A 13495-nucleotide genomic window follows, 5' to 3' on the forward strand; every position below is an offset into this window, starting at 1 on the left:
GTGTGTGTGTGTGTGTGTGTGTGTGTGTGTGTGTTAGGGTCTCTCCATGATCGTGTCCCAACACCCCTAGGGTCCTCCAGTCCGAGGCTACTCAGGGCAGGAGGACACATGAGAACCAGGACCTCCACAGACTCCTGCAGGCCCTCGCAGCTGGGCCTCTGCCGCAGTGGCTCTGAGCAGTCCCCTGTGCCCGACACTTCACCTGGTTGCCCAGGTGATCTCTCAGGTGGCGGCCAAGCAGCTGGGTATCAAGGCATAATAAACAGGGAAACACCCAAAGGGAGCGAAGAAGTGGCCCCTCCCCTCCTCTCCACCTCGCTCTTTCTCCACCCACCTCCAGAAGCAGCCTGAGCAGGCTCAGTGCCCGGCATCTCTGGCCGGGTCTGTGGCTGGAGAAAAGGAGGAGGAGGAGGAGGTGGAGGAGGAGGAGGTGGAGGAGGAGGAGGAGGAGGATGTGGAGCTGTGAGGGGCACTGTGTCTAGTGCATCCCGTGGGGTGAGAGTGTGGTGGGCCAGGCCATCAGGCACCGGCCTTTGTTCCAATGGATCCAGAGCGTCTGCCGGTACGTATGGGCTGTGTAGCCTGCAGTGTCTGCACACAGGGTCCAGACCAGCAAGGTGGTGGGGACCGGACAGGGGTGCCCTGGGGCGTGGAGGGGTTGCTGTGTGCAGCAGTGCATTTGGGGATGTGTAGGTGTATGTGTGTGTGGGCGTGTGTGTGTACACGTGTGCATGTGTGTATGCATCCATGAGTGCATGTGCGTGCGTGTGTGTGTATGTGTCCATGCATGTGTGTGCGTGTGTGTGTATGTGTGTGCGTGTGTGTGCATGTGTGTGTTTGGTGTGCGTGCTTGTGCGTGTGTGTATGTGTGAGTGTATGCGTGTGCGTGCGGATGTGTGTGTGTGTGTGTGTGCGTGTATTCTAAACCGAGCCAGCTGTGTGGAGCAGGTGTGAACACGGGACTCTGTATCCGTGCAGCCGCATGTGGAAACTGCTATGTGCATGCATAGTGTGTGTCTGTAGGTTGGGGCAGGCCTGAGGGCACTGATGATGCCCAGGCTGGGTGGTGGAGGGCTAGGTGGGTTGGCTGTGACCCATGAGCTTGGACCGCTCTGTTCTTTCTCGGGGGCACCTGGGTCCTCTGAGCCCAGAAGCGTGTCTTCCTAGGGCATCTCCTGTGCCCAGGGCACCCAACTTGCCTTTTCTGCCTCTCACCCTGGCCTCATGTGACCCTGCTGTCCCTGTTCTCTTGTCTCTGTCCAGGTCATCAATAACTACCTGGATGTCAATGACCCCAGGTCCTCGGAGGCCCGTCAGAGCCGCATGCACTTCTACGACAACCAGAGAAAGGTGGACTATGTGCTCGCCTACCACTACCGGAAACGTGGGGCTCACCCAGGCTCCCCGGGCCATGGCGCGGCCATTGTCTCCAATGGGGAAACGGGCAAAGAGGCCCATGCTGGGGGCCAGGGGGACATTGAACTGGGGCCACTAGATGCCCAGGAGGAGGTGAGGAAGGAGCAACGAGAGGAGTTTGAGCACAACCTGATGGAGGCTGGGCTGGAGCTGGAGAAGGATTTGGAGGTGAGGTTGGCGTGTGGTGATCATGCGACCTAGGAAGGGGGTGGGCTCCTGGCCATCCGGTCACCTGTGAATGCCCTGGCTTTGTTCTCACAGGTGGCCCTTTCTTGTGCCTTACTGGTAGACAAACCAGATTTTCTTGCCCCAGGACTGGAGGAGGTGTTTGGGTAGAGCTAGTGCCTCATCCCCAGCAGTGAGGGGACCAGGGAGGATGTGTCTCTGCCCTATGGAGAATGATCTAGTTTGAGATGAAAAGCGAGAGCGTCTTTCCTGGCTCTTCATCCCTTTGAGTAATGGTTCCTTGGGGTGACGACTGGGCTGCCTTTGGAACTCCAAGTCAAGATCCTCCTACAGGGGATTTATTTCATTAAGGATTGTGTCTAGCTGGGTCCCCTGGAGGGAACTGATTACTTGGGAACTGAAAATCAGGCGTATTTGACCAACTTGTGTGTTCATAGAATATATATGTATATATATATATATACACATACATATATATATCATTTCCTCCCCTTGGGTCACACCTGGCGATGTACAGGGGTACTCCTGGCTCTGAACTCAGGAATTACTCCTGGCGGTGTTCAGGGGACCAGATGGGATGTTGGGAATCAAACCTGGGTTGGCGTCGTGCAAGGCAAATGCATTACCCACTGTGCTATTGTTCCAGCACCATAGAATATATTTTTAATTTATATTCTTATCTGTGTGCCATATCAATCTAAAATAAGCCATGGAAATATATTTATCTACAATATCCATCTATCTCTCACATTCATCTATTCATAGATATTTCCATCCATCAATCCATCCATCCACCCACCCACCCATCCATCCAAGCACCCATTTTTCTGCCTGTTCTTCCATCCATCTATCATTTTATCTGACAATCCACCATCCATCCTTCCATCCACCCACCCATTTGTTCCACCCATCCATTCACACATCCATCCATCCATCCATCCATCCATCCATCCATCCATCCATCCTTCCATCTGTCCATCCATGCATCCATTCACCCCATCCATCCCTCCACTCTCCCACATACACATATGTCTATCCATCCATCTTTCCATGCAGATGCTCACCTAGTCATGAGGCCACTTACTTAGCCATATATTTATCCATATTGCAGTGATCATTTAAAATACGCTGCCTTTGTTATTCCCTCTAAGTGCTTCTTCTATCATTTCCACCCTCTTTCACCAGCTTCGTCTAGTTGCCTTATCTTGATTATATGTCAGTTATGCTTTGTTCTGGTTGTCCCTTGGCCTCATAAACCCTTCCCTGGACCTATGCATACCTGTTTGCTCCCCTTACACTTCTGCTCAAATGTTACCTTCTTCCAGGCATCTTCCCTCACCACCTTAGCTAAACTACCCCACCCCTACCACTCTGGAGATTCCTTGAATCTGCTTTACTTTATTGCATGTAGCATTGTTACCTGAAATATTAACCTGATAGAATTTTTTAAAATTTTGATCGGGATCCCCATGGAGGCAAGAATTTTATTTGGCTCACTGCTGTATCCCCAGTCAGTGTAAACAGTAAAGGGGTGTGTGCGCAATGAGTGTTCACTGAATAAATAAGTCACCCCTTGGTATCTCAGTTTCCTCGTCTGAAAAATAACAGATGCCCAGATGTAGTTTTACATCAATGGGAGCATCTGGGATGATGCCTGGTATTTAGTAGGCACTCAATAAATGCTCATTATGATTATTTTAGAAGATGTTCTCCTGAAAGCTGGGGTGCCATATCATCGGAAACATATTTTGTAAAATTCAGGCTAATACTCTTCCCAAACTGGAAGGCACCCCTATGGTTATTCATGCATTTGTCTCTGTCCCCAGACAAGATGGCATGTGGACCAGCGCAGAACTTTGTCACCCCACCTATGTTGCTGCTTCTGAGTTTTGACCCAGAAGCTGTTCCTATCTTTGGTCTTTTTTTCCAACAAAGGGAGACTGCCCTCTTCCTGGGCCCCAGGAATCTTCCTTCTGGCAGGACTGTTGATTTTCACTTTAAAAAATTTATTTTTATAAATTTGTTCACATAATCAATTACATTCAATATTTTAACACCAATCCCACCACCACTACACCTTCCCACCACCATTATATGAAAGTTTCCCACCTCCATTTAAGCCTGCTTATAGGCACATGCTAGATAATTTATTTTGTATTGCTTGCTATGAATAGTATAAGATGTCTATAAGGGTCTATCTCACAGTGATTAAAAAAAAAAGAAAAAAATAGTATGAGATATTGTGTGGCTGCTTTTGTGGCTGCACACTCCTAGGCTTCTAAAAGTTTAAATAATTGAGGTCTAGAGCCATCCCTGCAGCGAACTGCTTGATTCCAAGATTCATTTGTGAGTCTCTCAATCCTGGCCGTTAATGCACTTAAATGATTTCCACTTCTTTTATTTTGGACCCAAAGTTTACATGGCACCTTCAGTTGGGGTCTGGTGGGAAGGGTTCATAAAGCTTGGGTCTTAGCTATGTTTGGTTCTGGGGCCCTGGAGATCTGCAGAGCACATGCTGTCTTTGGCTAGTAGGGGGAGAGGCTGGCAACAGCACCATGCTTGATCAGGTGAGCCATGGGGTTGGAAGACAGATGTTCCCATCCCAGGCCTGGTATCAGCTTCACCTCACTGCCATGGGCAAGCAACTCGGTACTATCAAGTCAAAGTCTATGAAAGGGAAATAACTATCCAGGCTTTGTTGTGTTGCTATGAGGCTGAAACAAGGCAGCTGAGCAGCCACCACGAAAGTTACTGTGATTATTCCTTTTATGTAGAGTTGCTAGATTTAGCCAGTTTCAAGATGCCTAAATTAAATTGGACTTTCAGATCAATACTAAATACTTCGTTAGCCTAAGTATGCCCCATGCAATGTCATCAACCTGCTTCTATGAAAAAAATTGTTTATCGCTGATATAAAAATTCACTTGCATCTGTTTTGGTACACTTGTACTTTCCAATCACAGTATCGCCCTTTGCTCCTCTCCCTGCCCCCCCTTCCCTGCCTGCTTCATTTGAGTTACAAGTGGATTTTTCTAACTTTGACTGGAAATAAGAGGTGGGGGGGTGAAAGGGGTAACTGATCACCAGGACTGTCTGTGTTGGGTTGGGGGTATATATCCTGGCACTGTTGTCCGGTTGTGTAGACAACATTACCTCCCTCCCTGCCTCAACCCATATGAACAATTCCATCAGGAGGATTTTCTAGGTTATTATTTTTTTTAAATCTCCTAAGGAACCTTCTCTCATTTGAGCCCCCACCACTCAAGTGAGCCTCAATGTCACGTGCTATCATTTCTCTCTTTTTGAAAAATTGCTCTTGGCATTGCCCTGATAGAGTGTAGATTTCATCAGACTTGTCTGTCAGGAAGGTTGTTATTCTTGGTCCAGTAAGGACTCACTGATTGTTTATTTGTTTATATTTTGGAAGGGTCACACCTGGTAGTGTTCAGGGCTTATTCCTGGTTCTGTGCTCAGGGATAATTCCTAGTGGGACTGGGGGGACCATAAGGGTACAGAGAATTAAACCCTGGCTGGCTCCTTGCAAGGCAATAGCCCTACCCACTGTTCTATCTCTTCAGCCCCTGGTTGTTCATTTAAATGTCCCCCATACATCACAGATGCTTTTTCCATTGGCAAAACACTCCAGTGCTCTGTGTTTTTTAAAAGTGCTGAAGGTTGGGACTGGAGCGATAGCATAGCAGGCAGGGCATTTGCCTTGCACGCGGCCAACCTGGGTTTGATTCCCAGCATCCCATATGGTCCCCCGAGCACCACCAGGAATGATTCCTGAGTGCAGAGCCAGGAGTAACTCCTGTGTATCGCTGAGTGTGACCCAAAAAGCCAAAAAAAAAGTGCTGAAAGTTGCTTTTGCTTTATGGCTTTGCTTTTATAATTGACTTTGTGGTGAAGAATAATTTATAGAAAAATTCAAATTCTAACCTACTCCTTTTCCAGCATTTGTCTAACACTGGCTTCTGTTTGCAGTTCTGTGGCACTCTTGCGGCAATTAATGAACCAATACTGACACGTTGCCATTAACTGTCTTCCCTAATGTCCTTGGTTTCCCTTAGTTTGTATCTCCCATCCTGTTGTGTGCCAAGATCACATGCCCACTAACTGCATCACATTTAATTATCATATATTCTCAGACTCATGGCCCTAACCTTTCTTAGAAGTACAAGTATGGATTTTCAATATATATCTCAGAGGTTCCACTTACATTTAAATTAACCTTCATCTTTCAAGTTAAAAAATTATTGATTGAAGTAATGTTGGTTTGTAACATTATATAGATTTCAGGCACATAGCCTTTGAAATCAACATCTATATGCTACATGATGTTTCCAACCAGAATTCTATTTTCCACTCATCAGTGTGCTACTTGACCAATTTGACCAGAGTCATTCGTCTCCCCCTCCCATTCTTTCAAATAATGATGCTAGTTCTCATTGACAGAAAGTTTGGTTTTGTTGAATTTTAGTTGAATTTATTTGTGTTTTGTTGCTTTACCACATTTGAAGGGAATCAGATGGTGTTTTACTCTGTCCAACATGTCACTTAGTGCAGTGTTGTCCTCTGGTTCCACTGAGGTTGTTATAAATGGCAGTGTGCCTTATACTTACACACACACACACACACACACACACACACACACACACACATATATATATATATTATAGCTCAGAAGTTTTACATTCTGGCCATAAAACACATTTTCTTTATCCTTTACAGTAATTTGAATTATTTGCTTATGGTTTTGGGCCCATGCCCAGCAGTGCTCAGGACTAACTCCTGACCCTGTACTCAGGAATGACTCCTGGCAGTATTCATGGGGCCATATGCGGTGCTAGGCATTGAACTCAGGTTGGCTGTGTACAAGGAAAGTGCCTTACCTGCTGTACTGTTGCTCTGTCTCCTATTTATGCATTTTTTTTGGCTTTAAGATTTTTTTTCTTTTTTTATTAGTGAAAAACCATGAGGTACAGTTATAGGCTTACAAATTTTGTGCTTGGGTTTCAGTTATACAATGATCAAGTGCCCATCCCTCCACCAGTGCCCGTCATCCATCCCCATGGGTCCCAGCATCCCCCTCCCCACCCTCATCCCCCCCCCCCCCGTCCCATCCTGCCTCTGTGGCAGGGTATTCCCCCTTGTTCTCTCTCTCTTCTTTTGGGTACTGTGTTTTGCAAGAGAGGCTTTGAGTGGCAATCATGTTTGGTCTATCGACTATTTTAGCATGCTTCTCCCACCCTGGGAGGACCCTCACAACACCCTTCATTTGGTACTCTCTTCTCTATCTGAGCTTCCTTTTATTTTTGTAGTTCACTTTGTTCTATTTTCACATCATCTCCAGTGGACATATATAAGCAATAACTGTAGAAGCCTGACTGTCCATCAACACAAATGAGTAATATTTGTTTCCAAGGCATGTGCTCCAGTGGCAGAAGAACCAAGAAATTTTGGCTTAATGCAAAATTTCTTTTCATGCTCAAATGCTTCAACTTTGTGTATGTGTCCCGAGATAAGAATGTCCACATCCCGACTGCCTCTCCAGCAGAGCCAAGCTGGCCACGTCTCCCCATTGAATCACTTGATGCCCGCAGATCGAACCAATTTTGAACTCCCCAACAGTCATGACATTCTGTTTTGAATAGTTCGGATTTCTGTGCCCTGCCATCCTGTCACTGGGCTCTCTCAGTCACCACAGGCGCCACCACCCTCTTCCTCAAGCGCCTCTGTTTATTGACATTGATGCATTTTAATTATAATTTAAATAACGTGGTTACACTAGACTGAATGTTCGTGATGTATAGTCACTGTACCCCACCACTGGCCCAGTGCCCCGTACACCCATCCCTGAAGAAGTACTCCGCCCTGCTCTCCGTGCTGTTGCTGAGACTTTTCTCTTAACACTATTTTCTAGATTGTTCTGACTCTGTGTGTACATCTGCTCTTTTTTGTAGTTGCTGTTTGGGGGCCACCGTTAGTGGTGCTTAGGGCATACTCCTGCCTCTGCTCTCAGGGAGCACTCTTGGTGGGCTTAGGGGACCATATGGGGTTCTAGGGGAGTTGAACCTGGATTAACAGCTTGCAAAGCAAGCACCCTGCTTGCTGTACTATTTCTCTGGTCCCGCATGTGTTATTTCTAATGGTTAAGAGTTTGTTTAATCAGGGGCTGGGGTGATAGCACAGCGGGTAGGGCATTTGCCTTGAACGCGGCCGACCTGGGTTCGGTCCCCAGCATCCCATGCACTGCCAGGAGTAATTCCTGAGTGCAAAGCCAGGAATAACCCCTGTGCATTGCCTAAAAAAAAAAGAAAAAAAGAGTTTGCTTAATCAGTATCCTCATGATGGTGGGAACAAACACCCTATTATATGCCCATGCAAACTTGATTGGGAATGAATTATCACTTTCTCCAGGGTCCTTTCTTTTCTGTCCTGGCCCTATACTGTGCTGGTGCCCACCACTGTTTGGGAGTGCCTCAGCTACAGTCTGTGAGGGTCTGGAACATTTCATCTCTGGGTTGGGAAGCTCAGCCTCTCACACTGAGAAGCATCCTAGAACTGCACCGCACCGCTTGGGGGAGGAGGCCTGGTTGCACCTGGCAGTGGTTTGGAGACTAGGTGTGGCGGCCTCACCTGCCCTGCCCCGCTGTCCCCACCCTTCTGGGCTGGGCAGTCTTTTAGGGTCTAATTATATTTTTGGCTTTCAGATCAATGAAAGGGAAGTGAGTTTCTGTCTGCCCATTAAGAGTTACTCACTTCGTCTTATACATTCAAAGAACCTTGCTGGCTAGCAAATTGGAACGGATTAAATAGCGTAGAATTCACTTCCCGGCCTGAGCTGATATTCTGGTATGCTTTAGACTGGGTGATAAGTGACACATCCCTGGGGTGTTTTACTCTCACATTTTAGGTACTTGGGTCTAAACCTTGATGTTACCTTTATCCTTATACCCATATCTATACATCTTTCTCTATACATATGTTTGTTTGTTTCTTTCGGGACCACACTCAGCTGTGCTCAGGGCTTACTCCTGGCTCTGTGCGTAGGGATCACTCCCAGTGGAACCTGTAGAACCACATGCAGTGTGTGTTTGTGGGGGATAATTGAATCCAGGTTGGTTACGGGCAAGACAAGCACCTTTCCCACTGTACCATATCTCTGGTCCTTAAGGACTACCTAATGAGCAGATCCTAGGCAGCCTGTGTGTTCCCTTGCATTTCACCATTTGATTGGAATTTCACTGCATGAGCTCGAGGGGTGGCCTTGGGTGGCAGAGAAACCTGCATCCTTATGGCGGACTCTGCCCAAAGACGTCCACCAGTTTAGAGCTGGGTCTCACCACTGAACGAGAGGAGCACAGGCACATTGAGGGAATTCTCTGGGCTTGAGACCTCGACTGGGTAAAAGAGTGGGTGCACTGAGCAAGAGCTCCTGAATTCCCACTTGCTCGAAACCTCCCACCTCGGGACTGGAAGATAGTACAGGGGTAAGAGGTTTGCCTTGCCCACAGCCAACCCAGATTCCATCTCTTGGCATAGTATATGGCCCTCTAAGTCTTGCCAGGAGTGATCCCTCAGAATGAAGCCAGGAGTAAGCACTGCTGGATGTGACTCAAAAATCAACACACACACACACACACACACACACACACACACACACACCAGAAAACCCCCCATAACCTCCCTTCGTAGCCCAGAGAACTGGAAGCACAGAGGCAGAGACACACATGTATGAGGTGATGGGTCCTGGTGGGGGCCTGGTGGGGGCATGATTGGGGTCTGGTGGGGGTAGGGGAGCCCCAGTTTTAGGTCCTGTACCAGGCACTAATTGGTTTGAAAGATATTGATGGACTTAGGTGTAAGGGTCTTTTCCCACCCGCTGGCCTTGCAATTCCAACTGGCACAAGCCTCCCACTTCCTGTCTGTGGGCAACTGCCTTGGCCAGACTGGGCAAAGAGAAGCATCTTACGTCCGACTTGGGACTGGCTGTCCTGGGATCAGGACCTCCCACCGCAGAAGCTGCTTCTGTTCAGTGTGGCCAGACATCGCCAGCTGTTCTGGGGGCTGCTTTCGGCTGAGTCAGACCAGCTGGGAGGCTCTAGAGGGCTCCTGCAGATGCTCCATCCCAGGTGGGAATGTGGTAACTACATTCCTTCTCTCTCTGCATCTGCCTGTCCCCAGCGAGGCCTGGGGCCTCCTTGCAGTGGTTGGTTAGCCCTGGGTGTCCATCTTCTTCATAAGGCATCAGTCAGTAGCCCCAGAGATTCAGTGAACTGCCACTGCCTTTTCTACCCACAGAAAACATGGGTTACAATAGGCAGAATATCCCAGTAGTGTCTGCACCTTTGTCTTGTCAACAGTTTACTGCTCTTGGTCCAAGGAATCAGCCAGGGGACCACTGTGGCAGGGAATATCATGACCTAGTGAGACTCCTTGTGTGTTTGTGGGGGAGAATTGAATCCAGGAAAAGTCAACTGTCTCCTAACTTTCTCAAAACTGGAAGCCAGGTCTAGGGAGACAGCTCATTGGAGGTGGGGCAGACCTAGCTCCAAGTTTCATCCCTGAAACCATATGCCTTGCCTGTCCTCAGCACCACTGGGAAAGGCCTGGGTAGTCCCTGAGCACTGCTTGGGGACTGACTCCAGGGATGGGAGACGGTGAGTACAGAGATTATGGCACGTGCCTAGCGTGTGTCTCACCTGGGTTCCATTCCTGCACTGCACGGTTTCGGGAGCCTGGCGAGGGGTCCATGAGCACCGTTGGGTGTGTCCCAGAGGCTCCCAGCACTGCCCGGGTGGCCTGGACAACCCCAGTGTGGCTTTGGTCATTCCTCAGCATCACCACATCCTCAGCCCTTGCGCTGATCTGTGAACTGCCCTGCCATGATTGTCTGGGGATGGATAGTGGGGGCCTTTGGACCCGCTGAGCATGGCCTGGGTGACCCCTGCTGCAAAGAAATAAATTCCAGAGGCCATTGTTCTTGTTCTTTGCCTTCACTTCCTATTTCCCACTTCCTTTCCACAAAGAGGGTTTTTTTGATTTGGTTTGGTTTTGGTTTTAGCAGGGAAGAGGGATTTGGATCACACCCGGAAGTGTTCAAGGGCTTCCTTCTGGACTCTGGTGCTCAGGGATCACGCCTGGTGGTGCTCAGGGGGACCCTCCGCAGTACCAGGGATCAAACCAGAGTCTTCTGCATGCAAGGAGACTCTACTATCTCTTAGACCTCTCCAGAAGGAATTTTTATCTATTTATTAATCAGACGGAATCCAGGCCTTAGAATGGAGGGGGGCAACTTGGGGAAATTGTTTTGATTTAATGAGTGCTCCACCCTGCCCCGGGTTTTGGGTCATACCCCAATAACATTTAGGAATTACTTCTGGCTCTGCACTCAGGAATGACTCCTGGCGGTGCTTGGAGGACCATATGGGATGCCAGAGATCAAACCTGGGTCAGCTGCAGTGCAAGGCAAGCGCCCTCCCCACTGTACTATTGTTAGGATCTGTGATTTGAACACAAGACACCAATAAGGACTTCAAAGATTTTATTAATGAAAGTTGCTCATTAATAAACAACTTTATTAATGAGGGAGAGGGAGAGAGAGAGGGAGAGGGAGAGAGAGAGGGAGAGGGAGAGGGAGGGAGGGAGAGGTAGAGGGAGGGAGGGAGAGAGAGAGAGAGGGAGAGAGAGCGAGTGAGAGAGAGAGAGCGAGAGAGAGAGAGAGCGAGAGAGAGCGAGAGAGAGAGAGAGAGAGAGAGTCAGTACAGACTGACTGGCCAGGGCCACACCCCATAGATAAACGGTTGAGGTATGACTTCCACCAACTGCGGGGAAGGGTCTAAGCACCCTAAAACAACATTGTTATTTCTCTCTGACTTGTAAGCTAAGTGGTTAGTGCCACCTGTGGGTGCCTCTGTGTTCTATTCTTTCCACGCCTGGCAGACCACTAGATTCCTTCTTTTTACTGATTGGCTGGCACTATCTGTTCGTTCTGTTGCCTTTCCCCGGATGTGGTCTCAGGTTCATGCCCAGTTCTGCTGTCAGCTACATACTCATACAGACTAGCAAGATGACTGCTAACAACTAAGATGGCTGCATTTTGGTTCTACCACTGTCACTCTGGTCCTGGATTTACTGAGCATTGTTAAGGAAGGAAAGGAACTTTCCTGAGGGCCCTGTCTATCCCTTAGAGCGGGGTCTGCTTTGGGCTCCAGATGACTCTTCCCATCTCTGAGTAAAAGGAGGAAACAATCTCAGAAAGGCGAGTGACTGGCTGCGGTGGCCCTGCTGAGCAGGGAGTGGGGGGGACTGGGATCTGAGTCCCACAGGGTCTTCAGATCTTCCAGGGTCTCTGGCATGGCAAGAGAGCGCTGCCCAGCCCTGAACTGCAGCGTCTCATGAGGTTCTTGGAGGGAGCTGCCGTCAGCCACCCAAAAAGGTGCCACAGGCACCCTTGCCCTCCTTTCAGGAGCCACGTGGCTGTCGGAATAGGGGCCAGCAGCCTGGCTTTGCCCTCCGGGAGCATCTCTGTCCTCCCTGGAGTGCCAGGTCAGCCCTGAGTGACCATTGCCCCACCTGGCCACCTGGCATGGCGCAGGGGTCACTGCAACCCAGCAGATCTCACATGCAGAGTCACTCCCTGCCTTCTCAGCCCCTGGAGAGCAAGTGCCACACCTGCCTCTCTCGCTCTCTCCCTCCCTCTTTCAGTCTCGCTCTCCTTTCCTCTCCCCATCCATCTCTTTCTCCCTCATTCTCTTGGTCTCTCTCTTTCTCTCTCACTCTCTTTTGCTCTCTCCCTCTCTCTCTCACTGTCTCTCCCTCCCTCTCTTGCTCTCCCTCGCTCTCTTTTGCTCTCTCTCCCTCTCTTTCTTGCTCTCTCTTGCTCTCTTCCTCTCTCTCCCTCCCTCTCTTGCTGTCTCTCTTGCTCTTTCTCTCTCTAACTCTCTCTCTCTCTGTTTATGGGCCACACCCGACATACTCAGGGCTTATTCCTGGCTCTGCATCAGCTTCACTCCTGGTGCTGCTTTGGGGACCATATGGGATGTCGAGGATTGAATCTGGGTCAGCTGCGTGCCAGGCAAGCACCCAACCCTCTGCATTATCACTCTGACCCCAGCTGCTTCTCTTCTAAAACCCTGTAAAGCTTGGGGCCAGAGATAGTCCAGGTGTGAGGGCACTTGCCTTGCATCTGCTTGTGCTCAGTACCACACATGGTCCCCCTGCACCCCCAGGAGTAAAGCCTGAGCACAGAGCTAGGACTAAGCCCTGAGCACAGCCAGGCAAGTCCCCCAAGTAGAAACAAAACCCAAACAACCCCCTAACCCCAAAACAACAACAACCCTGCTGAGTCTGACTTTGTGGGAAAATTCTGGCACTTCAGAGATTCCTGAATTCTTGGGGGGGGGGTGGAGTTTTGCTGCTTGGCTTTTGGGGCGACATTGTCCCCCTCATTGGTCTTCCTGCCACTTGCTCAGGAGTGAGCACAAAGCAGATTTGAACGGAGTGGGGTCTGTGGGTCTTGGTGAAACCCACAGCAGAAGAGTTCAAGAGGAAATGGCTCTGAGCTGGAACAGACTGAGAATGAAGAGCAGGGACGCCTGCCTGGGGGTTACCCTGCTGTTAGTTCTTTTTCTTTTAGCCACACTTGATGGTGGTCAGGGGACCACAGGGCTGCCGGGGCTCAGACCAATATCAGCTGCTTGCAATGAGAGCACCCTACCCACTGCACTATCTCACTGCCTGTCCCCCTTTCTTTGGTGCTCGCTCTTTCTTTCTTTCTTTCTTTCTTTCTTTCTTTCTTTCTTTCTTTCTTTCTTTCTTTCTTTCTTTCTTTCTTGCTTCCTTCCTTCCTTCTTTCTTTCCTTCCTCCCTCTCTCCCTCCCTCCTTTCT

The 13495-nt window shown here is 49.1% G+C and overlaps 1 protein-coding gene across 1 annotated transcript in view; it reads left to right on the forward strand.

The window, feature by feature from the left end:
* Window positions 1-460: 460 nt before the first annotated feature.
* The window catches only part of ANO2 (anoctamin 2), a 393938-nt gene continuing 380903 nt past the window's right edge, over window positions 461-13495 (forward strand). Inside the window, exons 1-2 of the mRNA XM_056108654.1 lie at window positions 461-562; window positions 1264-1584. Of these exons, the coding sequence (XP_055964629.1) occupies window positions 542-562; window positions 1264-1584 (342 nt within the window). The 5' untranslated portion in view covers window positions 461-541. The remainder of the gene's footprint in view (window positions 563-1263; window positions 1585-13495) is intronic.

Source organism: Sorex fumeus, unplaced genomic scaffold (genome assembly GCF_029834395.1).
Source record: "Sorex fumeus unplaced genomic scaffold, SorFum_2.1 ptg000231l, whole genome shotgun sequence".
Classification (NCBI taxonomy): Eukaryota; Metazoa; Chordata; class Mammalia; order Eulipotyphla; family Soricidae; genus Sorex; species Sorex fumeus.